Source organism: Osmerus eperlanus, chromosome 6 (assembly GCF_963692335.1).
Source record: "Osmerus eperlanus chromosome 6, fOsmEpe2.1, whole genome shotgun sequence".
In the NCBI taxonomy this organism is placed as follows: Eukaryota; Metazoa; Chordata; class Actinopteri; order Osmeriformes; family Osmeridae; genus Osmerus; species Osmerus eperlanus.
The window spans coordinates 13368586-13391986 of NC_085023.1; the positions used below are offsets into that span (position 1 = coordinate 13368586).

A 23401-nucleotide genomic window follows, 5' to 3' on the forward strand; every position below is an offset into this window, starting at 1 on the left:
TCTCAGGCAACCAGCCTCCTTACCCATTTATTGTGTCTTTGACATAAGTGCAAATATTATTTGACTTCTGGTTTGACTTAGATTCTGTTGTCATATGAAATAAACCATGTTATCAGTGACAGTTACTGACAGTAACAGACGTGTGCCTTATGTCTGTCTTCGGTAATACTTTTTCAGACACGGTGCAGTGTGTCCAAATACTGATGGATCTACAGATCAGAAAACCACCAGTTCAGGAACCAGGTGCCTTTGGTGTGGAGATTTTACCACCAGCCTTAGTTGAATTTGTCATTTAAAGTGAAAGAATGAAATTAAGGATATTTTTTTTCTGTATTCTACCAAAATGAAAGCGAAGTGTACTCAACATAAAAATATATATTTATTTTTAAAAATTGTGGGATACCAATGATGTATAATAGCTTGACGTCAATCTGGTGTGAGGCCTCAAGACCGCACAGTCAACACCGGTGTTCTCCATACCAACCTCAGAAGTTGGTAGGTCACATGATCATTCAAACACATTGTTCACACAGTGTTTGTGTAAAGCAGGTCACAGGATTCATTCCAGTCAAGCAGGAAATGACTGAGATCACTTTCCCTCAGTATATTCCTCCAGGCGGACCAGCCATTTCTCCCAGTAACGCAGAACCTGCTCGGAGCTGATTGGGTGAGGGTGGGCTGGTGTTCCATCCTTATAGGCCACCACTATCAGTCCATTTTCCACCTAAAAGGAGACAGTGGATGATCCGGTACCGATAGCAAAAGAGGGTTTGCTCATTCAATGGAGGGGTAGGGTGATGACAGTCGTACCTGGTAACCGTAGTTGTCGTCATTGTTTAAGGCCCCAATATAAGCTGCCACCTGAAGAGGATTGTCATAGGTGTTACTGAGGTAAGGTTTGGGCTTCTCTGAAGTCTTCCAGTCGATGACACACCGCACACCCCTCGAAGAAAATACGAGTTTTAGAAAACTGGGGACTAAAAACATGCAACTAAAAGATGATGAGCACAGATGGTGTTGTCCTGAATAATCAGTAGGCCACATTGTTGTTTTACCTGTAATAGGCCACACAGTCCACTATGCCCAGGTAGCCAAGGGTTGCATGATTTACAGTGCTTTCGATGGCTCTCACTCCACGGACATCCTCCAATACATGACGGATACTCTCCATGTAGCCCTCTGCCTCTGGTGGACATTCTGACATCCTTTTAGGTTCTGTGTCTACCCCGGGTGTCTCATCTACCAGTCCCAGAAAGTTCTCCACAGCTGTATGAAAAAGCTTCCCTTGTCTGAATAGATCTTAACATAAACACATCTGATTTATTATAATACACAATCATAACTTTATATGATGCTTTCCGACTTCTATATTAAACGTATACACTTGGGATTGGGGTCTACTTACTTTGACTGTACTCTTTAAAGCCTTCTTCTCCCAGCTCTGCAATCATCCTCCTCCTCCACCTTTCCAAAACATACACTTGCTCTGGGGACATTGTCTGCTGAAGGATGCGAGTCACACTAGGAACCGAGTACATGCCTTTACCCCTCTGTAAACCGATTTGCGTTGGAGGTCCTGGCACACGTTCCCCCATTTCACACGTCCTGTCAGGGTTCACTAAAGGGTGATGGATCTTTGGTGCTTTAGGTACAAGTCTTTGAGAAGGTATTTGAGATTTTACAACAGGTCCATAGACGTAAGAATCCTCTTCTTGTAGGGTCTCTGGGGTTTGACAACTTACTTTTGAGGAAACGACCGTTTTGATAAGTGAAGAATATCGCTCACTATCCACGGCACTGTATTTACTGTTTTTCTTACGTGCTCTGCTTGAATGTGATGTGGAGAAGCTGTTCACAGAGGACGTGAATCCGAAGTGTGAGGCCAGTCCTAAAACCAGTCTGCTTGTTTGCGTGCGCGGGGCACATCTCAACGTTTGGTAAGCATGCATTGTCGCACATTTGTGGGGTCACAAACAGTCAAAAACAGGTCGAGCACTAACCCTAACCCAAATGATTATCACCCCATCTGAACGCTAGATTCAAGACACTGAACTATAGCTAGTTTGGTGGCAGCTAGCAAGTTGCATGAGTTTGTTCCAGATCAGTATGTAGCCTAGACACGTGTTTGATTGACTTACCGCAAACGCAATCGTTGGGATTGTGAAGTCGACAATGTCCATTCAAAATCATTCAGGGCGGGATCTAACCATCATCCTCAGTCATAGGACAAAAATCGAAATGGGTCAATCCTGAAGAGTGAAGACTAGTGGTAAACTAGGAACGGCACCGTGTTGACAGCTATCTGGCCTGGTGAGCCTAGCTACTGTAGCAACGTTTAAAACTATTTTTACTGACTACCTGTCAAGTTTTTTTTCTTTCGATCATGACATCATCCATTGATGATAGCGAAAAAGACAAGGTAAATGACTCGTTGTCGTTTACGTATCATATAACAATTGTGTTTACTTACAGACAGATCTTTTAGATTAGCTGTTTAGCTAGGCTAGCCGTTTTAACAAGTTATCACAATCCAGCTGGTTTTTCTTTGTTGCTACAATGCTTTGTTGCACCGAGTCAACCCTCCAGTCTATTTCTCTCTGCTCGATCATTTTGAATGCAATGCTTTCGCAGAAAGTACCGACTGTTTTGTGCACTTTGTAACAACTAGCTAGCCAGCAGCTACAGTAGCTTTAGTGGATACTTCCTGTAATTGTAATGTTGCTGAAGCACACGAGAGGAATTGCCCTCATTGTCCATTCTCATACAGTACATGTACATGACTTTACGGCAGTCTGCCAATATTAATAGATTTTTTTTATACGGTTGCATTCCAGTCTGATATTCACCACTTTAATGATCTAGTCCAGTCCAGTTAGTACAGACTAGTAAAGTTGTTGATCTCAAAGACGAGAAGTTTAGAATAATTTATAATGCAGCAGTTAGTTACCGTTTACTGTCCTTTACTGTTCTCTGATGTAGGCACGTTCAGTGTCTGTGGACCTGAACAATGATGCCTCTCTGCTCATTGACATTCCTGATGCACTCTGTGAAAGAGACAAAGTCAAGTTTACTGTCCATACCAAGGTAAAGAGTGCCTTTTTTAATCTTCTGCCTACATTACTCAAATAATATCTCTAGTAATCCTAGGGGTGGTATTTAATCTGATTTTTCAGACAACACTCAGTTCCTTCCAGAAGCAGGATTTTTCTGTTCCTAGACAGCATGAGGACTTTATCTGGCTTCACGATACACTGGTCGAGACTGAGGATTATGCTGGTCTCATTGTAAGTCTATCTTTAGTTGATCCTGCTCACACACATCCACAAATATTTATTGTATCTCTGTGCTTGTGGTTTTCCTCACCATCTGAAAGAGTTAGTGGAAAGATGCAATAAGTTTCTTTTATGGACCATAGTAGTTTTAGAGAGTTGTAAAGACACATAATATCCTGCAATGCATGCTGTGACATGACTGGCTGACAGCTAGGAGGATCTTACACTCACACTCTTACCTTTCTCTCTGTGTCCCTCCCACCTTCCTCCTACATTTACATTTATTTATTACTCCTACTCTCTACAGATTCCGCCAGCACCTCCAAAGCCAGACTTTGAGAGCCCAAGGGACAAAATGCACAAGCTAGGGGAGGGTGAAGCCACTATGACCAAGGAGGAGTACACCAAGATGAAGCAGGAGCTGGAGGCGTACGTTTGGCCCCTTCCCACAAAATTCCAGCCAATATTCGTCAGTCAAATTGGACTGAAAGTGTTTGTTTTAGATATGTGAATACAATCATTGCAGCCATGATTTCCTGTGTATGTGGGAATGTCCCATGTTCTGTATTTCAGTGAGTACCTAGCGGTGTTTAAGAAGACCGTACAGGTCCATGAAATCTTCCTGCAGAGACTGTCCTCTCATCCTGTTCTAAGCAAGGACAGAAACTTCCAGATATTCTTGGAGTACGACCAGGATGTGAGTCCAACTGACCACGTGCTTTCAAGTGCTTAACCTACTTCCTTTCCCTGTCAGGCGGTATGGGGCTAAGAGAATGGCATGGGGCGGGGGGTGTTAAAGGGGGGAAGGAAGGACAAACGGATCCTGCTGAATTCAGCTGGTTTGGTCTGTAGTCGATCCAGCTGAGGGTTTTAATTAGCTTCGGAAATAATGTTTTGACATTCTCGTTATGAATGAGCAGGTTTCAGTGTGGATTCCATTGTAATGCACTTCATGTGGGTGGGTGTAGCTCTGTGGTAGAGAATCAGACTGCAGATCAAGAGGTTGAAGGTCGGATCCACTGCTTTGGATAGAAGCCTCGACTAAATGAATACGTTATTAGAATGATTCATATCAATGTGATCCGACATTGCCTCTTGAGATTTCTTATTGTTGTTTTCTTTGTTGATGTCAGCTGACTGTGCGGAGAAAAAATGCAAAGGAGATGTTTGGGGGATTCTTCAAGAACATGGTTAAGACCGCTGATGAAGTCATCCTCTCAGGGATAAAGGTGTGGCTTCTGCATATCTTGGACAAAAAATGTGTTTGTGATTTTCATATTATTATATATTATAGAATCATTATATACATTTTGCTTTTAAATTTGCTTTTAAACTTGTTTTGGCGGGGTTTGTTTGTTGCAGGAAGTTGACGACTTCTTTGAGCAAGAAAAAGTCTTCCTTTTGGATTATTTTGGCAAGATTAAAGACTCTACAGCCAAAGCTGAGAAAATGACACGCTCTCACAAAAGTATAAATGACAAGTGGTTTTCGTTTTTTTCCCCTGCATGGTAACAATGCATGATTTATGGAATGATCCACTGATTTCACTTGTCCCTCTGCGTAGATGTAGCAGACGATTACATTCACATCTCCGCCACGTTGAACAGTCTCTCTGCTGACGACAACACAGCACTTAAAAAGTGAGTACCAATGACAAATATGTGTTGAGAAACACTACATGGTTTTCATGTGACAAAGAGATCAAGAACAACACTGAAGATTCAATTGGACATTTGATCATTTGTTTTACTTTAAAGGCACATTGAGAAGTTTGCTGACTTGTTTGAAAAGCTCAGGGTAAGGGTCTTTTTGTTCTGTCCTGCTCAACCTTCCTACACTTTTACCCACTTCTTCAAATCTTTTCTAATACATGCGTTGTGTTTTTTGTCTTCTTGTCACCACCCTGCAGAAAGTGGAGGGCAGAGTATCATCTGACCAGGAGCTGAAACTCACAGAGCTCCTGAGATACTACATGAGGGACATCCAGGCTGCCAAGGTGAGCTGCAGCCCTCTGCTACAGAGAGAACCACAAACGTATAACACACAGACAGCTTCCGTTCAAGTTTAGTCAGCCATCTTACCTGAATTGCCAAGGCTTTGTGTTGTTACCATATGGTTCATTTGAGGTATAACAGCAACATGGTATGTGTGTTTATCAGGACCTTCTGTACAGACGAGCCCGTGCCCTTGCTGACTACGAGAACTCCAACAAGGCCCTGGACAAGGCCCGGATGAGGAGCAAAGACATAGCCCAGGCCGAGGAGCACCAGCAACAGTGCCTGAAGAAGTTTGACAGACTCTCAGAGTCTGGGAAGAAAGGTCAGCAGGACAGTGGCTGTGTAACTGGGCTGGTGTGTCATGTTTGTGTTGGTGTTTCAAGTGAAATCTTGAACCTTCCTTCGCAGAGCTCACTAGTTTCAAGGGCAGGCGGGTTGTGGCCTTCCGGAAGAACCTCATAGAGATGGCTGAGCTGGAGATAAAACATGCTAAGGTGAGTTCTATCTATGCAAGATCCTCATGTTACCTCTATGTAGATGGAAAGGTTCTTCAAAACACAGGTTTATTTTTCTATAGGATGTCAACAAAACAAACGAAACATACACAAAACATAATCATCTTATAATACTATTTTGTTCTTTTATAATGTCAACTTCCCTATTTCTGTGGATTCATTAAACACACCTTAACGATATCTCAAAGACCTGATTAGATTGTCACCCTAAAGCTTTTGCGAAGATATTGTATTCCATGTACCTACGTTAAAGTGAAGCCTCTTTTTCCTTCGACACCCCCAGAACAATGTGGGCCTTCTGCAGGGCTGCATTGAGCTGCTCAAGAGCAACTGACCCGTGAACCCCCCTCTCCATCCTTCACCAAGTGACCCGCCTTTTGAAAGGACACATGGACACCTTCCACCCTAGCCAGGGTCAGATGTCACTTGGGCCAGCTGTCTGCTACCATGTTTACAGCTTTGTACCCTATACCCCTACCCCAGTGTTCTGTCCTCTCTCTCTCTCTTCCATGTCCCCAAAAAGTCCTCACCCTTTGTGATTGCATTCAGGGACAGTGACGACCAGCACCTGTATGATCTTCCATTTGATTTTTTACATCATGGATTATATTGGCAATATGTATGCTTGCATTCTCTCGTTATACCATGTTTTGTATGCAGATGGTGGAAATTGGCTTGTGAGATAATATTTGCTTAATTAACAGGCTCTAACCCCTTGCTTTTTCACATAAGCCTAAGCACAAAATGGCTAACTAGACAGAGTGGCTTTGGTTTCTGTAACATGGAGGTTCCTTTGAGTTGAAATGCAGTTTTTCATTTGTTTCTTTTCCATTGCTTAACCACTTAGTCACTCGAATACTTGTTTTACAATTTGTAGGTTAGATACTGACAGTTGGCACTTGTCTAATGTTTACCCATGGAAATCATTTTGAAAGAAAAGATGCATTGAAAAGAGCTGTGATGTTAGAGCTTTTGGCCTACTGTAGATGGAAGTCCTCAGGGATTGGAGTGAGATCGGAGTGTGACCAAGCCAGATTCCGCTAAACTTCCAGTGAAGTGCTCTTCATAAATCAGGACTGAGAAGCTTGCTGTGTTAGCACATGGGAATGGTTATACCTCAGGAATAGTAGCATGAGATTTGCTCACATTCCTTTCAGTCAGCTTTTTGTCTGAAGATGCACAGTTCTCTTGATGAGATTAGAAATCATTTTTTTCTGCCCTAGTTTCAGTTGCTCTTCAGTGCATTTAGATTGGAGCCTTTAAAATGACATTACTAGTAAATGAAGGCTGGTGGTCCACCCTAAACCCTCCTACCACACCCTGAGATTGACATGTAATGCAGTAGTGGGCTGACTGCCAGTAAGTCATCCTCCCACAGTGTGACAGTGAGTCATCATACTAATGACACCAGGGAGAACTGTGTTCCAGGAAGAAGGCTAGTCATCTCCTCATTCCACCAGTAGCATGTGCTTGTTGTATTAGGCACTTGTGTTTTGTGTACTTGAATGAATGTATACTTAACAAAAGTGATTGATAAGCAATACACTACACAATATACAAGGTGAACACACTTATTGTGTTCAACTCCTATTTCTGACTCCTGGACAGTAACTTAGCTCAGTGCACTTATTCAGAAGGACATGGCGTTTGTCTGAGAGGGCTACAGTGTCTGATGCACACCATCATACCTAATTCACCAGTTATACATTGCTCTCAGTGTTTAGCCAGTGTGGCACCTACAGTGAATTGAATTGCTAACTCCTCCTCCATCCATGGCTCCCCAAATACTTTTGTTACTGATAACACCACCAACAAAATATTCACTTTTAGGCCAAACCTTGTTACCTGTATAAACTTGCCAATGGACCAGAAGGTTCATATTTGATTTCAAATGAGTCTTGAAAGCAGTGATATACATGTAAAAATGCACTATGACGGTAAATACTCTGATAATGTGTCAAGTCCCCACTGATGTTTTGAAAGAGTGTTTTTTGATAACTGAATGTATTTGTAATGAAACCCAGCTGAGTAAATGCCTTTACATTGTGGTTTTCTTACAGAACATCTGGATTTTATACATTTGCAATAATGGCATTAAAAACTTTTCCAAAATGTTATTTGTGTTGAATTGGACATTTCTGTTGTTGCTTGGTGAGAATACTTTTAATAAGAGATTAAAATGAATGACTATTGTGCTCAGCCCGGATGAAGGTTTAAGGACCTCTTGTTGCCTCAGGACAGGATTAAAAAAAGGTATTTAAGGTCAAAACTAGAAAGACTGTCAGTGTGCATTGTCTAAAAAGGAGCAATGTGTTTTTTGTGCACCACAAGATGGCAGTGATCTGCAGAAGAGGGAAAATAAGGCAAATCAAAAACGAAATAAAAATTTAGATTTTCATAACGATGCTTTTTTAGTTCTCTCATTCCACATTATGTCACGTTTTATACTGCAGATTGCCTGGGATGAAATTGCAAACTGGAATGGATTAGTCATGAATAAAAACTCAAATGTGTTGGCTGGGCACCTTGTCGTGCTGAGGTTTTACGATGATAAGATTCATTGTTTTGTACAAAACCAGAGATGTGTAATACTCCTTAACCTTTTCTCACTATCTAGGCCTTTACCAAACACATTGCCAAATTGATTTGTTGACGGAATATATTGAGCATTTTTACTGCCATTGTTGCAGTGTGTGTGTGTTTTGTGCTTGTTAAAGTAATTGGCCATCATGGACATTTAGGTCGGACAGTCTGGTGTGTGAGGTCAGTTAACAAGAAATGCCACAGTGCTCTTGGGAATTGCCTCCAGCAAAGCATATACTATATATCTAACACTTCCTAAACAAACTGCCAAAAAGTTCAGTGTGAACTTTGGTACCTTTGGAGATTATAGTTCACCCAGTCTTACTTTGCTTTGCTCACAATAACTACATGTTGTACCTTCTGAGCCGTATTCCCTACATTTTGGCCTTAACTTAATGCATTCATACTGTTCAGTAGGATCCCTGGTCATTAGGTTTGCCACATGCACAGGACTTTGTTACTGTTGATTATGATAACCTTATAAAACTCCCGACCACATTAGACTGGCTTCCTGTCTCCCCCCGATATCCCACTGCCACCAAATATATCCATAAGGTCACAGGGAAATGTGCTGTGAGATAAGGGTATGTGTTTTCCTGTATATGTGAAGGTTTGTGTGTGTGTGTGTACTATACAGAAAATGTGTCCACCACCACACAGAGAGCTTAGAGACTTTCTAAGGATACATTGCACTTGTGGAACAGGAGCAAACAGACTTATTTTCACCTACTGTGACTTTCCACAGTCTAGCCCCTTGAGCAACACTTTTACCTCTCTGCACCAATGAGAGTGGACTGATATGCTGTATTGACCTACAGAAAGTGAAGTTGAGATAAGGACTCACGAACACAAAACTTCCGCCTCCATCAATTGTGGTGTGTCACTGTGCTATCTACTCCAGTACGTCAGACATACTAAGAACCAATAAAATCCCAACACATCAAGTGTGTTCAGGTAATGCTTGGTCAGCTATAACCGAGGCTTTCGACATGATGTGTGCCATTTGATTTGTAGTTATTGGGCACATCCCAGAGGAGAGATCCAAAGAGCAAACACTAGTGCTGAATCATTAACCTGAGGTATCCAATAGCTCAGGTTAATAGCTCAAGCTAAGGCCACACCGCCCAAGCATTTACTATGAGACTAGTCTATTCTCTGAAGACTATGCAAGTCTTGCATTGGTTTACAGTATAATTTTTTACTTTTTGAGTACCTTTTGAAACTTGAACCTTTTTTCGTTATCATTCAGTATATTTTTCATACTTCAAACACATCAACCAAAATGTGTGCACTGTCTGGATTACAAAAACAGATATTGCAAATATTGTTCTGATTTTAAGACTGGTTCATATGTTGCCCACGTCATTCATCTGTTTGGCACGGCTTGATGTGACCTGGACTTTGATGTGACCTGAGTATCTTTATCCTCTTGGTTGTTTGATGATGTCACACCCACATTGATTTGAGTTAATTGCCATGAATAACGAGTACGGGAACTTTGACATTATTTGATCCTGCTCCTCTTCACAATTCATAACAGCCCATCTAAATCTCTAATACTGTTCCACACATCATAGTCAGGTCATAAAAAGGCTCAGCTTCTGGACCAGTCTGGCGGTCGTATGTTGAAAAATCCATTGACATTCATTTTGGCCTACATGTTGTCGACCAAAGTTGCACGTTTTCAGGTTTGATCAGAAAGAGCATGAGGACTGCGGTCATAACAAGAGAAACTGCAGCTTTCATGGTACTGATTTGAAAAGATGCACCTGCAGAAAAAGGACTGAAAGATGACATTTGATTGTGAGTGAGTTTATTATAGCCCGACAGTTTCGGTGCAAACAGTTGCATACACATATGCTGTTTCACAACAGCCTTTCAAAATGGCTTCTTCATCAGAGTTCTGTCACTCATCAATACGAGAGAGCGGGGAGAGGGGGGAGAAGGGAGCGGGGAGCGGGGACAGGGGAGCGGGGAGAGGGGAGTGAGGAGAGGGGAGAGAGGGGAGGGGAGCGGGGAGAGGGGAGAGGGGGGAGGGGTAGGGGAGAGGGGGGTGAGGAGAGGGGGGTTCCCTGGTGCGTCCCAGGGGCTCTGCTGCAGGGACTGACTAGCTGTAAAGCTAACGTGAACTGACAGAGCTGTACTCTGCACTGCCTATAGCAGCCTCCCTTTCTGGGATTGGAGGATTTGAGGTGTGTCCCTCTGTCATGTGTCGATGCACTGATAGACTGATATAACTTTTTTCTGTTGACTAAAGATAATAACTTTGTCCTGTTTGACTGAATCTGAGGTGAATCTGGGTCAGTGTGCCCTGACATGCCACTGAGTGTTTGCCTTACTACTAATTTCATTGAACTGTTGCATGTCAATATGCGGCAACCCATTGTCCCAAACAAAACTATAAACATGTAGATATAAATTGTATGTGTACCCTCACAATCTGAATGACAGAGATGTCTAGGTCCAAATAGATGTTTTAATCATTAAGTGTCTCACACCTGTGACATGAGTTCCCCAACAGGAATAACCTTGCAAACTGAACTGAGCTCAAATTAGAGCTAAATATTTTGACACTGGAAATGAGTCATAGGAGAGCACATTCCATCTGTGGAAGACTGGTGCTAGTGCTTCTTAAGCTTCTGTGCCAGTAAAGAGAGTTGTGAGTTCCATGCAATTACTTAAGAGGCACTTGGTCACACAATTCCTCCGATGTAGTCAAAATCAACCACACGCAAGCAAGGCAGAGAATTTCAAAGCAAACAATGAAGAGATTACACTCAATGTATCCTTTAAACACTGGATTTTTGTAATAGTCATTCTGTATTGAGATTCAGTATCCTTTCCTTGTACTGTAGGAAATACTATTTTAATTATCTATATAGCACTATATACTGTAACTCCAACGGGACAATTTTAATTAAATACAATTATTTTAGGTTTTCTGCCCTGAGAGCTTCCGGGACCAGTGTTTTCACTTGTCAAACCTAATTTGTTCTTCTGTTTGATAGTGTCAGGGATGTCTGACGCACTAAACTAAGTGTTCCTTCCCCAGTAGACCTACAGGTCTAACAAGGCTGACTCACTTTAATGCTATCAGTTCAATGTGTAGTTGCAGCTAGATGGGGTTAGACACATCCCAGTGTTAACAGACAACAGTTATAATGCCAATGTCTTTATGACAAATAGTAAATCATCAACGTTTACAGCAAAACACAACGCTCACATAAAGCAACGATTACTGGCTTTAGATACTACACTTTGAAGGTTTAGCTGTAGGCTTTCCATATTCCAGCCCACATAGACTCCACATATGTTCCAATTATGTTGCGTTATTAATCTGTACTTTCAAATCGACATATAGGAATAACTACAGCTTTTTATTTAACATCGTACAGTGGAACTACAACTCCCAGAAGCACCATGGTTGCTGGTTGGCTGCGTGATTCAGTACATTCTAGCCAATTAGAGATCTTCTGGATTATTAGTAGCTATCTGGGGCAGCGGGCCAGCGCGTCTAGCTAGCTCAAAGTGCCACGACTTCACACAGACCTCCGTTACTTAGACGGACCAAAGCAGAGACTGGGATAATATCAAATATATTGAAATATTGAGTTTCTTTGAATTAATACATTTACCAGTAATCACGTGTGTGTTCTTTCTCTTATTTGAAGACCTCTAGCAACCTCAGCGGTGATATAAGGTAAGTTATGAATTATGATGGCATTTCGTTTAAACACCAGCGCAGCAGCTAAAATCTGCAACAAGCGAATAACAATGCGTGGTCTGCAGAGCTTATTTTTGTTTACTTGCTAGTTAGCGTGAATACAATATTAATTGTCATATTTTAGCTAGCAATTGTTGCCGGGTGTTGACCGGTAAGTTAACCAACAATATCAGGGTATCAAAAGCACTTGCTAACAAGCTACCGTACCGGTAGTTAGCCTCTGCCGAGGCTCGTACAGTAGTGAGCTAACGAGATTGACACCTCTATGTTATGTGATTAACTATTAGTTTGAAAATCAGAAAGCTAGCCAGATCCCTTAGTGTAGCTAACTATACTAATGGAAATAGCCTACATGGCATTGGATGTAAAAGAATCTAGGGACTGCCGGGTTCACCTCCGGATGGGCGGAGTTTGGTTCTTTGAATGACGAAGACACGGTTGAGTCAAACACAAGTGATGAGAGACAAACGCAATACTGCAAATATAACCAATGGTTCTTCATTTCGACATGCAGTCACTTCATTGGCTAGATGGTGCTAATGAGCTATTAGGCCTAGAATATAGGCTACTGTCTCTGCCTCGGACAATGTCAGAATCTTTTTTGTCTCAGCAAGAACAGTTTTTGGGTCTTTATGAGCTTTTTCTCTGGGCTTGAAAACTAATTCGACTCTTGACAATAGTGGGGAGGTTTACTGCATGAGACATTAATTTAGTTAAATCATTACTGTTTCTGCTGGTTATTTTACCTTTCAAAGTCAGGATCTTTTTGATGGAAGGAAGACAATCTGGAAGACAATTGTACTTAATCCTTAAATTCAGTTGGCATAATTTTCCATATTATATTCATAGCCTCTATTGACCTCACCTTAGTGTTGCTCTGTCAGTAAAGGATACACTTCTTACAGCAATAAGAACAATGTCAGTGTCCAATAGATGTTGATGTTATGTGTTTTCCCATAGATCTCAAACTTTCTAGTGTATTGGATAACGTAACAATCAAGACTACTAGGGTGACGCTGTGTTTTCATGTTTCACAGGACAAGCAAAGCATCATGATGGATATCTATGACCCCCAGACCCTGGGTGTCATGGTGTTTGGTGGCTTCATGGTGATCTCGGCCATTGCCATCGTGCTGGTTTCGACCTTCTCCATGAAGGAGACGTCGTACGAGGAAGCCCTGGCCAAGCAGCGCCGCGAGCTGGGCCAGATGCAGCCTCCGCGCCCTGACAGGAAGAAGAAGGACAAGGCCTCTGAGAAGAAGAACAGAGGGAAGAAGAAGGAGGACAAGCCCAACGGGAAACTCCCTGAGGTGGACCAAGTGTCTGAGGCGGAGCTCGTCGCCGACACGGTGCCTGAGCCTGCCCCTGCCCCAGAGCCAGCCGCTGTCATCCCAGCCTCTGAACCTACGTCCGCCCCCGCCCCTGCTCCTGAGCCCCCTGCTGCCCACCTCAAGACCCCTGCTGCTGCCCCCGTAGAAGCCCTGTCTGCTCCCTCCCCAAAGGAGAAGAAGAAGAAGGAGAAGAAGGGGGCTAAAGTGGAGCCAGCCTCCACCCAATCTGCTCCTGCAAAATCAGCCACTGCCCCCCCTAAATCCACAGCTGCCCCCCAGAAGTCTACCCCTACCCCAGCCCCCCAGAAGTCTACCCCTGCCCCAGCCCCCCAGAAGTCTACCCCTGCCCCAGCCCCCCAGAAGTCTACCCCTGCCCCAGCCCCCCAGAAGTCTACCCCTGCCCCAGCCCCCCAGAAGTCTACCCCTGCCCCAGCCCCCCAGAAGTCTACCCCTGCCCCAGCCCCCCAGAAGTCTACCCCTGCCCCAGCTCCCCAGAAGTCTACCCCTGCTCCAGCCCCCCAGAAATCTACCCCAGCCCCCCAGAAATCTACCCCTGCCCCAGCCCCCCAGACGTCTACCCCTGCCCCAGCCCCCCAGAAGTCTACCCCTGCTCCAGCCCCCCAGAAATCTGCCCCAGCCCCCCAGAAATCTACCCCTGCCCCAGCCCCCCAGAAGTCTACCCCTGCTCCAGCCCCCCATAAATCTGCCCCTGCTCCCCAGAAATCTACCCCTGCCCCCGCTCCCCAGAAATCTGCCCCTGCCCTCCAGAAATCTGCCCCCGCTCCTCAGAAGTCTACCCCTGCTCCCCAGAAGTCTGCCTCTGCCTCCCAGAAATCTGCCCTGGTACTGGAGGCCGTTACTAAGGACGTGCCCGTGATGGCTGTGCCACCTGTGGGTTCCCAGCAGGCTGGGCCAGTTCCTGCAGTCTCCGCCAAAGGCCAGATCAAGGGAGAAGCCTCCTCTAAGAAGAAGGCCTCTTCCAAGAAGAAAGCTGATCCTGGTAAGGACACTGGCTGCCTCTTGTTACAAAAAAAATCAAATTATCGAACAGCCTGTTGTGCTGTGAATCGAAGAAGTCACAATAACCTGGGCTATATTGGACCCTGTTTGAGAGACAGGCTTTTTCCTTCCTGTAGAAATATAGTCTTTGCCAAGTCAGGGTGTGGTCCGTTTCAATTGCAGTATGCAGGATGTGGTCTGAAGCCAAGACCTCTGTTCGTCTCCGTCATTGTAACCACCAACTAGTGCATAGTCTGAGAGGAACATTATACCACACTCCATAAATGTCTTCATTCTGCTATCTGTGTGTAGAAAACCATGGTAAAGTTTCAGAGTGGTGAATTGCTTTTTGAAATGAGCAACTGAAGATTTAGATGGCGTGTGTGTTGATACACAAACACAGCGAAGGACTTTGATGCACAGCGCGCGCGCACACACACACACACACACACACACACACAGTAATGTGTTTGAGGTGGTAATGCCTTGTCAGTAGGGATGAGCCTATGGTTCTGCGTCCATGGGAATGAGTGCGAGTGCACAGGGGTGGACGACGTCTGGCCCTCCACCCTGGAGGGCAGAGAGCGCGGGCCTGTCCAAACAGCGCTCCCCTGTTGTGTTGGCTGACAAAAGCCCTCAGTGCCATGACAATGGGGGCACTGTGCTGTCCCCAGGGTTCTCTCCGTCCTGGTGCCACCCTGCACCACGCCCCCCCCCCCACACACACACACACACACACACACACACACAAGTCCCTAGGAGGAGCTGGCGTCCCACCCACAGCCCTGTAGCCGGGCGAGAACTCGCACTCATCCCGATGGCGTCTCATCAGGCCTGGCATTCTTGAAATGTTTGGCCCGTACCACTCGACACACACAGCCGCTTACAGACAATGCACCAGGCTTCCCCCTGCTTTCACAAGTCGACACCCTTCGCCGATGGGCAAATTCACGTTGCCCGACCGGTCCTGTTGTTTTTTTTTTTTACACAGGGGCAAGGGGATGCCCTCGGTCTGCCGTCGGGCCATGTCTGATATGTTTAGCTGTCCGCCCCCCCCCCCCCCCCCGTGTTCCGTCAGTGACCCGTGTCTCTCCTCCTCCTCCCCCTCAGTGGCAGCCGTGGAGCTGGGCGCGGACGCTCCCCTGCAGCTGCCCTACAAGGCCCTGCTCTCCACCGTCAGCAGCATGGCGTTCAGCGAGGGCGAGGCCCAGCGCCTCGTCGAGGTCCTGTCCGACCGGGCCGGCGTGGTGCAGGGCACCTGGCACACGGTAAGGGGGAAAGACGCTCCCGGGCTGGAGGAGGCGGTGGTAACGCCCGCTTTGGCGCGGGCTGAGCGTGGAGGATGTGCGTAGCCGTGGTTCGTCGTAGGACTGACACGTACTCTCTCTCTCTCTCTCTGTGTGTGTGTGTGCGTGTGTGTGTGTGTGTTTAGGCCACACAGAAGGGGGACCCAGTGGCTGTGCTTAAGAAACAGCTGGAGGAGAGGGACAAACGGCTGGCTGCCGAGCAAGAGGACATGGCCGCCACCAAGAACCGTTTCAGAGAAATCAACAAGGTGAGGCAAAGTTCCCCACCCCCCACCCTATCTAACACAAGGAACACAACACTCTAAAAGAAGCCCACATTGAGACACAGCCGAAATCCCACCCGAACACAAGCCACCTGTACCGGCAGCTGTCATACGAGGGTCTAATCCGATTGTCGGCAGGGAGATGTGATGACCGTGGTGCTTGTGTGTAGGAGCTGCTGGCCGAGAAGGCCAAGGTGGCCACGGTGGAGACCAGGCTGAGCTCCCAGCTGAGCAAGCGGGAGCAGGAGATGATCGCCCTCCAGGCGCGCATGCAGGCCAGCTACCAGGACCACGTGGGGCAGACCCAGAGGCTGAACGCCAAGGTGAGCTGAGGGGGAGGAGAGGAGAGGTCACGGGAACCACGCCATGGAAGCGTTACGCTTAGCAGCACGGAACCGCGGTCGTCTCCCAGCCGAGCCTCAGCGATCCTGCGTCTTCTCCCTCTCTCCTGTTCTCCCCCTCTCCCGCCCGCCCGCCCTCCCTCCCTCCCGCAGGTGGTGAGTCTGCAGGAGCAGCTGGAGAAGGGCCCCAGCACCCAGCTGGCCCATCTGCAGCAGGAGAACAGCATCCTGAGGGAAGCCCTCGAGAAATCCAACAGCCAGGCTGAGAGCGTGTAAGCCCCCAAGACAGTGCAGGGTTGGTGGTGGAAGGTGGATGTGGAGGAGTATGGTGGTGTGGGAGGGTGGAGGTGGTGTGGGGAGGGTGGAGGTGGAGGAGTATAGTGGTGTGGGGAGGGTGGAGGTGGTGTGGGAGGGTGGAGGTGGTGTGGGAGGGTGGAGGTGGTGTGGGGGAGGGTGGAGGTGGTGTGGGGAGGGTGGAGGTGGTGTGGGAGGGTGGAGGTGGTGTGGGAGGGTGGAGGTGGTGTGGGAGGGTGGAGGTGGTGTGGGGGAGGGTGGAGGTGGTGTGGGGGAGGGTGGAGGTGGTGTGGGAGGGTGGAGGTGGTGTGGGGGAGGGTGGAGGTGGTGTGGGGGAGGGTGGAGGTGGTGTGTAGAGGTGTTGTGGGAGGGTGGAGGTGGTGTGTAGAGGTGTTGTGGGAGGGTGGAGGTGGTGTGTAGAGGTGTTGTGGGAGGGTGGAGGTGGTGGGGGGAGGGTGGAGGTGGTGTGGGGAGGGTGGAGGTGGTGGGTTGTGTCTGGCTTTGAAGGTTAACGGCTGCCTTTAGTGGCTGGAATGTCCTAGCGGATTAGAACCAAGTCGGGCCTCGCCGTCTCCAAGAATCTTAAGTGTGAAACGATCAAAGCAGGACATGGTGTTGCAGCACGGTTAAGAGTCTGACTTGGCCGTAGTCCGACATAGCATGTCGCTCTGCCTACAGGCCGGCATTCACCCCAAACCCTTCCAGTGTGCACTTGTGACCGAGCCGTCTCCCTGACTCATCCTCTGGCTTCCCCTCTCCCCCTCTCCCCCTCTCCCCCCCCCCCCAGGCTCAATGCGGAGCTGGCCCAGCTGCGACAGGACTGCGCCAAGCTGAGCCAGGAGCTGGGGGAGAGGAAAGAGAGCCGGCAGGCTGACGAGCACCTCAGGGCGGGCCTGGAGGCCAAGCTGTCGGCCGCAGAGCACCAGCTGTCCCAGCTCCAGGTCTGCAGCGTCCTCGACACCACCACAGGGGGACAGATATGGAGGGCAGGGTTTTCCCTTCCTGGTCACAACACGTCCATCTGGGCGGATGTTGACCAGTATCGCTGTGATCTGGACGTTTGTTTTTTTGTGGCCTTTTATGACTATTGGATAGAGAGACAGGAAATGTGCGTGTGTGTGTGAGAGAGCGAGAGAGAGAGGAGGGGAAAGACATGCAGAAACGTCCGGAGCCGGGAATCGAACCTCGGCTTCTGCGCTACGCCCTCAGCCCGTATGGTACGCTCATCTACCCGATAAGCCCCCAGGCCACGTAGCATGGCGAGCCTTCACCCACCTGAGACCCCGCCCCTCTAATGCCACGCTCGGTGCGATCGCCTTGTAATTACACTGCTCCAGCTGCCTGGAATGTGGCCGCCACGGTAACGGGGCTGCCGGGGAAACGCTTCGGAGCACCAGCTGGAATGCGTGCGCGCTGGAGCAGACCCGCTCGGAGACAGGTTGCCCATGAAGGCCCAGCCAGTAGGGGGGGTTAATACAGTGATTTAGCAGCAGACACCCGTTCACCTCATTCAAAGCAGCGTGCGGGTCATAAATGCTACAGTGAGACGTATGTCGACTGGTCTGTATGCAGGGCGTCTAAAATTGGCCTGTCCTTTGTGTAATGGGAAGTCGGAAGGGAGTGAGTCAATATTTCCCGACCGTCAAAAGTTCATTGTGTCTAATTATTAACTAGCTTGTACCCGGCGTGTCTATCAACACATTATGTCATGGAAAGTCCTATAAGAAGATAGACAGAAACACTTAATTTGCACTTATTATGCTCTTATTTGCTCTGTCATGCCACGTACTGACGTGTTTTCTCGCCAGCCTTAAAAACAAAAAAACGACGATGTTGTTGCGTCTGCCTCCCCCTGGTGTCCAACGTGTGTCGGTGCGTCCTCCTCCGCAGGCCAGCGGGGCGCAGAGTGAGCAGGCGCTGCAGGGCAGGCTGGAGGAGGTGTGCGAGGAGCTGCGGAGCGCCCAGAGCAGCTGCGGCAGCCTGCAGGCCCGTCTGGAGAAAGCCCAGCAGGACAACGCCGCGGTCTCAGGTGAGGAGCCGGGAGGCCTCTGTCAGTACCTAGGGAAACGGAACTCGAGAATAAACGTATGGGTGTCTGCTGAGTGGGGGAGGGAGTTTGAGGGATTTGGGTCGCGGTAGGAGGAGAGATGAGAGTCTGAGTGGGACGCCGGCCCGAGCGAAATCCGACGGGACCCGCGCGGGTAGGCGGGTAGGCGCAGCGTGTGACCGGTCTGTGCTGGTCCTCTGCAGAGCTCCAGGTCCGCGTGGGCAGCACGGAGGCTGAGCTGGAGGAGAGCTCCGCCCAGGTGCAGGCCCTCACGGCCCGGCTGGAGCGGGCGGAGGCGGAGAAGAGCCGGCTGGAGGAGCAGGTGGGCTCCATCAACACGCTGCTGGAGGCCAGCCAGGGGGGCGACCAGGACAGCCAGGTGAGACCGCGCCCCTCTCCAGACACCCCCTGGTGAGAGGGAAGACAGCCCTCTGTCCAAATGGTCTTGTTCTTTTGCTAAGGAAGTGCGTTTTTTATTTTTTTATTTTGTGGGTTTGTTTTGTCAGGCAAAATCGGCAGAGCTGGAACAGCTGAAGCGAAGGTAAGCTAGCGGTCCTTTTGGTGTCTCGCTCAGCGACCAGGATGGCGTCGTCCCTCTGTTTACATCACGGCGTGTGGCTTCTCAGCATGCAGGAGAGGGAGGGGGAGCTGGCGGCCGTGCAGGAGGAGCTGAAGCAGCTCAAGGAGACGCAGCCGGAAGTGACCTCGCAGGAAGTGACCTCGGAGCAGGCTACCAGCAGGTGTGACTAGGAGGCTTCCGTGTCCATGGCCGTCAGAATCCTCTAGATGCTCTAACCCTTTCTGTTCTCCCTTCAGCGAACATGCCGGCGTGGTGGCGTCCCTTGAAGACGAACTGAAACAACTCAGGGAAGAAATGGAAACACTCAACAACACACCTGTACGTTTTTCAATGTGCGTCCTAGGGCTTCACGTTTATGCTCTACCGGGTCTAAATTGTCAATTTCTTTCTGTTTCAGCAGTCAGAACTGACACTACTACAGAACAGGTAAACGGTGCAGCTTTGACACGTGATGAAACCGTGGCCTGTCTTTTAGCTCCGGGTGTGTAACTCTTGTTTGTGTCTGGCTCGGGTTGCAGCCTGGCAGAAAGGGACGCCGTGGTCACATCACTACAGGAGGAGCTCAGAGAAGCAAGAGAACAATCACAGACCGCCCACAACGTACGTTTCCGGTCCTTTCCTCTGCTGAAACGAGTCCAAATAAAGAAAACGGAACTCATCTCACCCAAACTTTACTGACTGGATGCTGCCCCATTCATGGTTGTTTGAGTCTCTCATCACAAAGATCTCGCTGTTTTTTTTTTTTTTTTAAGGGCGCGATGACGAAGCTAAGAATGTTCCAGACGGAGACCAAAGAAACACTACAGACACTCTTCCCACACGTAGATGTGGAATCAGAGCAGGTAGGAGAACGGACAGGCACAGTCTCCTGGATAAACCGACACTGGAAAACCTTTAACATACATTTGAGGCGATCTTATGTTTGCATGTTTTCCTCCCCCCCCCCCCCCCCCCTCCAGTCAAACTGGCTGCAGACATTTGCAGAGAAAGCACAGGAGGCTCTTGCGGCGCTCCACCCGAGCCAGGAACCTCAACAGAGCACAGAGCTGCCGGTAAGCGATGAACGATGGGGATTTTTGGTGGTGATGATGAGGAAGTTGGGTGATGAAGGCTCTGATGTGTGTGTTGCTGTGTGTGTGTGCGTGTGTTGCTGTGTGTGTGTGTTGCTGTGTGGCGCACCAGGAGCTCCTGGAGAAGCTGAAGGAATCCGAGGAGAGCCGCGGAACTCTCCAGGCCGAGTGCGATCAGTACAGAAGCGTCCTGGCCGAGACGGTGAGCGCCCCGGTGTCCACCACCCGTAGGCTCCGGCACGTTCCGGTGGTACAGAATGCACGTTGTGTGTGTGTCCGTGTATGTCCCCCCCCACTCCCGCGCGCGAGAGAGGCGTGGTTCGCCTCCTCGGACGCAGGCGTGTTGACGAATCCCGTCCCGTCCGCAGGAGGGCATGCTGAAGGACCTGCAGAGGAGCGTGGAGGAGGAGGAGACGGTGTGGAAGGGGAAGATGGCGGAGTCCGGGGAGCAGTTGAAGGAGGTGAAGCCCCTGCTTTGTTGTTCTTCGGCGTCGGGCCTGATTTGTGACCCGCCGTGCGCCCCTCTCTGCGTGCTCTGTTCTGACTGTAAGATGGTCTCACCCCAGGCCCTGGAGAAGGTCCACACTCTGGAGAACACGGCAGAGGTGCTGAGGGCGGAAAACAGCAACGCGGAACAGGTGCAGCAATTGGTTTCTCGCGGTACAAGTGTGGTTTTTCCCTATGGGATCAATACACTTATCTCATCTCATACGTCACTCTTTAAACTCCTGTGTGTGTGTGTGCCCTTGCTGGGTCTTGATGACTGTGCTCGCTTGTTTCGTCTCCCAGTTGAAGGAGCAGCTGATGCTTCTGGAGGCCCAGCTGGAGAAACAGTCGGACCCTTCCATCCCAGACAGCCAGGGGCACTCAGAAGAGATGACACAGGTTCGCAGAGCACGACGTCAGTCCTCCAATCAGTGTTTGAATCAAGCCCGAGTGACCTGAGGTGTCGTGTGTGTGTGTGTGGCTGGTGTCTGACCTGCCTTGTGTGTGTATATACGCCCCCACCCCCCACCCAGCTGCAGCAAATGCTGCGTGAGTCTCAGAGGCAGCTGGAGTCGGCCCAGAGGGAGGCCCAGGCTCAGAGGGAGGAGCGAGCTATGGTGAGTCTGCGCCGCCCACGACACTGGGAACGTAGAACGGGACAGAGGTGGGGGAGAGGGGAGCTCCAGAGAGGAGTCCAGAGACCGTTCACCCAGTGTGCAGCTTCCCATTTCCAGGTCAGAGAGCAGCTGAGCGAGGCGACGGAGCGCGCTCAGAGAGAGGAGGCTCCCGGGCCACAGAACGGCTCGGCCGAGCCCAGTCAGGTCTGGGAGCCATGTGGGATGGGGGGGGGGGGGGTGCTGGACACTGTTCATGACCCTCACCTGAGCTCGGAGAGATCTCTCTTGTCCATAGGTGATGCCGGACAACTAATATCCAGCTGGTATCAGACCGATGCATCTCTTATGAGGCCTACAGTACACACACTGACTATTTTGGACTGATGAAACGGTCCAATAAACCTATAGATGCAAACTGTGTGTGTAGTACAGAACAGGCTTGTGCCGGTCTTAAACTGAGCCATGGGAGGTTCCAGGATGTTGCCAGTCCTGTTGTTATTTGAGATCATGTTGAGATTTCTCCTCAGGGGGCTGTGGGTTCAGTTTGTCCAGCACAGTACCTCCTCCACAGCAACTGACAATGCTAACCTCTCTTAATTGTTGCTGATCCGTAGTGTGCGCCCTCTCTCTCTCTTTTATCTCCCTGCTGCTGTTAACCCTAACCACTGCTTCTCTCATTATAGCATGCTCACCCCTCAGGTTCCCTTTTTGGCTTTGAGATTTTGTTTTGCTTCTTTCGTTGTTTTTGTTTAACCGAACAACTATAGCACACCGTTTGCCTGCTGTGGATTGAAATGAGCACTAACACGGCACTGAATCCGACAACAGGGGGCGCATCACTAAACGCACGGGCACATTCGACACAGGGATTTCCCAGCACGCGTTGGTGTCGGTGACGATACGACGTCATTATCCTTTCCACTCACTTCTCCCCTCGCTTGACCCTGTGCGATCGACTGTGTTCGCGCGTGCATGTGCGGTTCCAACTGTCCAACCTGTGTGTGTGTTCAGGCGCAGTGTAAGCTGACCCAGACCGCAGAGAAGCTGCAGCACGTGTCGGAGGAGTTCCAACAGGTGACGTGGCCTCCCTAGATCAGTGACCAGGGCAGCACACTCACACACTGGGACCACGGTGCTTCCCGCCTAGATGTTGGGGGTTTTGGTCCGTCCGAAGAAATCCTCTTCTGGTAACGCCTCTTGTGTTATCGTTGTCCAGGCTCAGAAGACCGTCTCTGACCTGCAGACTCAGCTGGACCTCCTGAAGGCTGCTGGGGATGTCCCTCAGGGTGACGTGGAGGACGTGGCCCAGCTGAAGGTACACAAGTCAGCCTCGCTCTGGGCCGTGACCTCCTGCCAGACGGACAGGAGTGGCCGCCTGGGGGCTGGGGCTGGTACATGCCTGCTGCCTTTCCTCTCTGTCTGAGGAGGCCCGCACGACCCTGTGGGTCTGTGGGCCTCTGCTGAGGCGTCGAGCCGTCCGGGTTAAGATGCTCCTCTTCCCTTCTCCCACAGGAGCGGCTGGAGAAGGAGAAGAAGCTGTCCAAAGACCTGGGCCAGGCGGCCACCAAGCTGCAGCAGCTCCTCAAAGCCAGTCAGGACCAGCTCGCCAAAGAGAGAGAGACGGTCCTGACATTACAGGGATGCTTAGACGGCAAGGTAGAACTCTTGTCAGCTGTGGTATGAAATATTCCAGCTACTAGCGCCACCCATCAACGAGCGGTGGTTTGAGATGCGTTGGTTCATGAGGTCCTTTTCTGATGTGTTTCAGGGAGAGAGTTTGGAACTGAAAGAAGGAACATCCGTTTGAGTCTCAGAAGGACTCTACTACCCAACTGCCAAAAATGCCTTATGATAACCAGTTCTGCATTCCCTCCCCCCCCCCAAAAAAACTGTTCTTCTTTCTCGTACTGTAGTTGATTGCAACTTCTCGAAGAATCACACGCTTGCTATGAACATTTCATACTGTGACCAAGGC

The 23401-nt window shown here is 48.8% G+C and overlaps 3 protein-coding genes across 6 annotated transcripts; 2 read left to right on the forward strand and 1 right to left on the reverse strand.

Moving 5' to 3' along the window:
- Nucleotides 1-361: 361 nt before the first annotated feature.
- On the reverse strand, nucleotides 362-2200 carry mgme1 (mitochondrial genome maintenance exonuclease 1). Its single transcript, XM_062463689.1, has 4 exons — nucleotides 1406-2200; nucleotides 1056-1299; nucleotides 811-943; nucleotides 362-724 (listed from the first exon to the last, which is right to left on the reverse strand). The coding sequence occupies exons 1-4, from the start codon at nucleotides 1947-1949 to the stop codon at nucleotides 590-592; spliced, it is 1056 nt and encodes a 351-aa protein (XP_062319673.1). The 5' UTR covers nucleotides 1950-2200; the 3' UTR covers nucleotides 362-589.
- A 46-nt stretch (nucleotides 2201-2246) lies between these two features.
- Nucleotides 2247-7901, forward strand: snx5 (sorting nexin 5). Its single transcript, XM_062463687.1, has 13 exons — nucleotides 2247-2419; nucleotides 2980-3084; nucleotides 3174-3284; nucleotides 3580-3701; nucleotides 3846-3969; nucleotides 4406-4501; nucleotides 4635-4740; nucleotides 4837-4912; nucleotides 5030-5069; nucleotides 5182-5268; nucleotides 5432-5591; nucleotides 5678-5763; nucleotides 6068-7901. The coding sequence occupies exons 1-13, from the start codon at nucleotides 2384-2386 to the stop codon at nucleotides 6116-6118; spliced, it is 1200 nt and encodes a 399-aa protein (XP_062319671.1). The 5' UTR covers nucleotides 2247-2383; the 3' UTR covers nucleotides 6119-7901.
- A 3963-nt stretch (nucleotides 7902-11864) lies between these two features.
- rrbp1a (ribosome binding protein 1a) lies at nucleotides 11865-23304 on the forward strand. Of its 4 annotated transcripts, none has more exons than XM_062463640.1 (26): nucleotides 11865-12067; nucleotides 13129-14422; nucleotides 15532-15689; nucleotides 15854-15976; nucleotides 16162-16314; nucleotides 16486-16604; nucleotides 17414-17567; nucleotides 18517-18655; nucleotides 18877-19052; nucleotides 19180-19214; nucleotides 19300-19413; nucleotides 19490-19571; nucleotides 19651-19679; nucleotides 19772-19853; nucleotides 20006-20095; nucleotides 20213-20305; nucleotides 20436-20525; nucleotides 20692-20784; nucleotides 20890-20961; nucleotides 21113-21208; nucleotides 21343-21426; nucleotides 21544-21630; nucleotides 22438-22500; nucleotides 22643-22741; nucleotides 22939-23103; nucleotides 23195-23304. In XM_062463640.1, exons 2-26 carry the CDS (start codon nucleotides 13144-13146, stop codon nucleotides 23231-23233), a joined length of 3714 nt encoding a protein of 1237 aa, XP_062319624.1. In that variant the 5' UTR covers nucleotides 11865-12067; nucleotides 13129-13143; the 3' UTR covers nucleotides 23234-23304. The 4 variants fall into 4 exon arrangements, with proteins under 4 accessions (XP_062319624.1, XP_062319627.1, XP_062319628.1 ...); XM_062463642.1 differs by having other exon boundaries at nucleotides 11866-12067; nucleotides 22939-23082; XM_062463643.1 differs by lacking the exon at nucleotides 21544-21630.
- Nucleotides 23305-23401: the final 97 nt, after the last annotated feature.

Excerpts from the sequence above, each read along its gene's own strand:
- mgme1 (XM_062463689.1), bottom strand. The coding sequence starts at position 1,949 with ATGCATGCTTACCAAACGTTGAGATGTGCCCCGCGCACGCAAACAAGC. Across the intron at positions 1,300-1,405 it reads CTTTAAAGAGTACAGTCAAA|ATCTATTCAGACAAGGGAAG; the intron begins GTAAGTAGACCC and ends GTTTATGTTAAG. Across the intron at positions 725-810 it reads ACGACAACTACGGTTACCAG|GTGGAAAATGGACTGATAGT; the intron begins GTACGACTGTCA and ends GTCTCCTTTTAG.
- snx5 (XM_062463687.1), top strand. The coding sequence starts at position 2,384 with ATGACATCATCCATTGATGATAGCGAAAAAGACAAG. Across the intron at positions 3,970-4,405 it reads TCTTGGAGTACGACCAGGAT|CTGACTGTGCGGAGAAAAAA; the intron begins GTGAGTCCAACT and ends TGTTGATGTCAG. Across the intron at positions 4,913-5,029 it reads GACAACACAGCACTTAAAAA|GCACATTGAGAAGTTTGCTG; the intron begins GTGAGTACCAAT and ends TTTACTTTAAAG.
- rrbp1a (XM_062463640.1), top strand. The coding sequence starts at position 13,144 with ATGATGGATATCTATGACCCCCAGACCCTGGGTGTCATGGTGTTTGGT. Across the intron at positions 19,215-19,299 it reads CTGGAACAGCTGAAGCGAAG|CATGCAGGAGAGGGAGGGGG; the intron begins GTAAGCTAGCGG and ends GTGGCTTCTCAG. Across the intron at positions 20,785-20,889 it reads CCGGGGAGCAGTTGAAGGAG|GCCCTGGAGAAGGTCCACAC; the intron begins GTGAAGCCCCTG and ends GTCTCACCCCAG.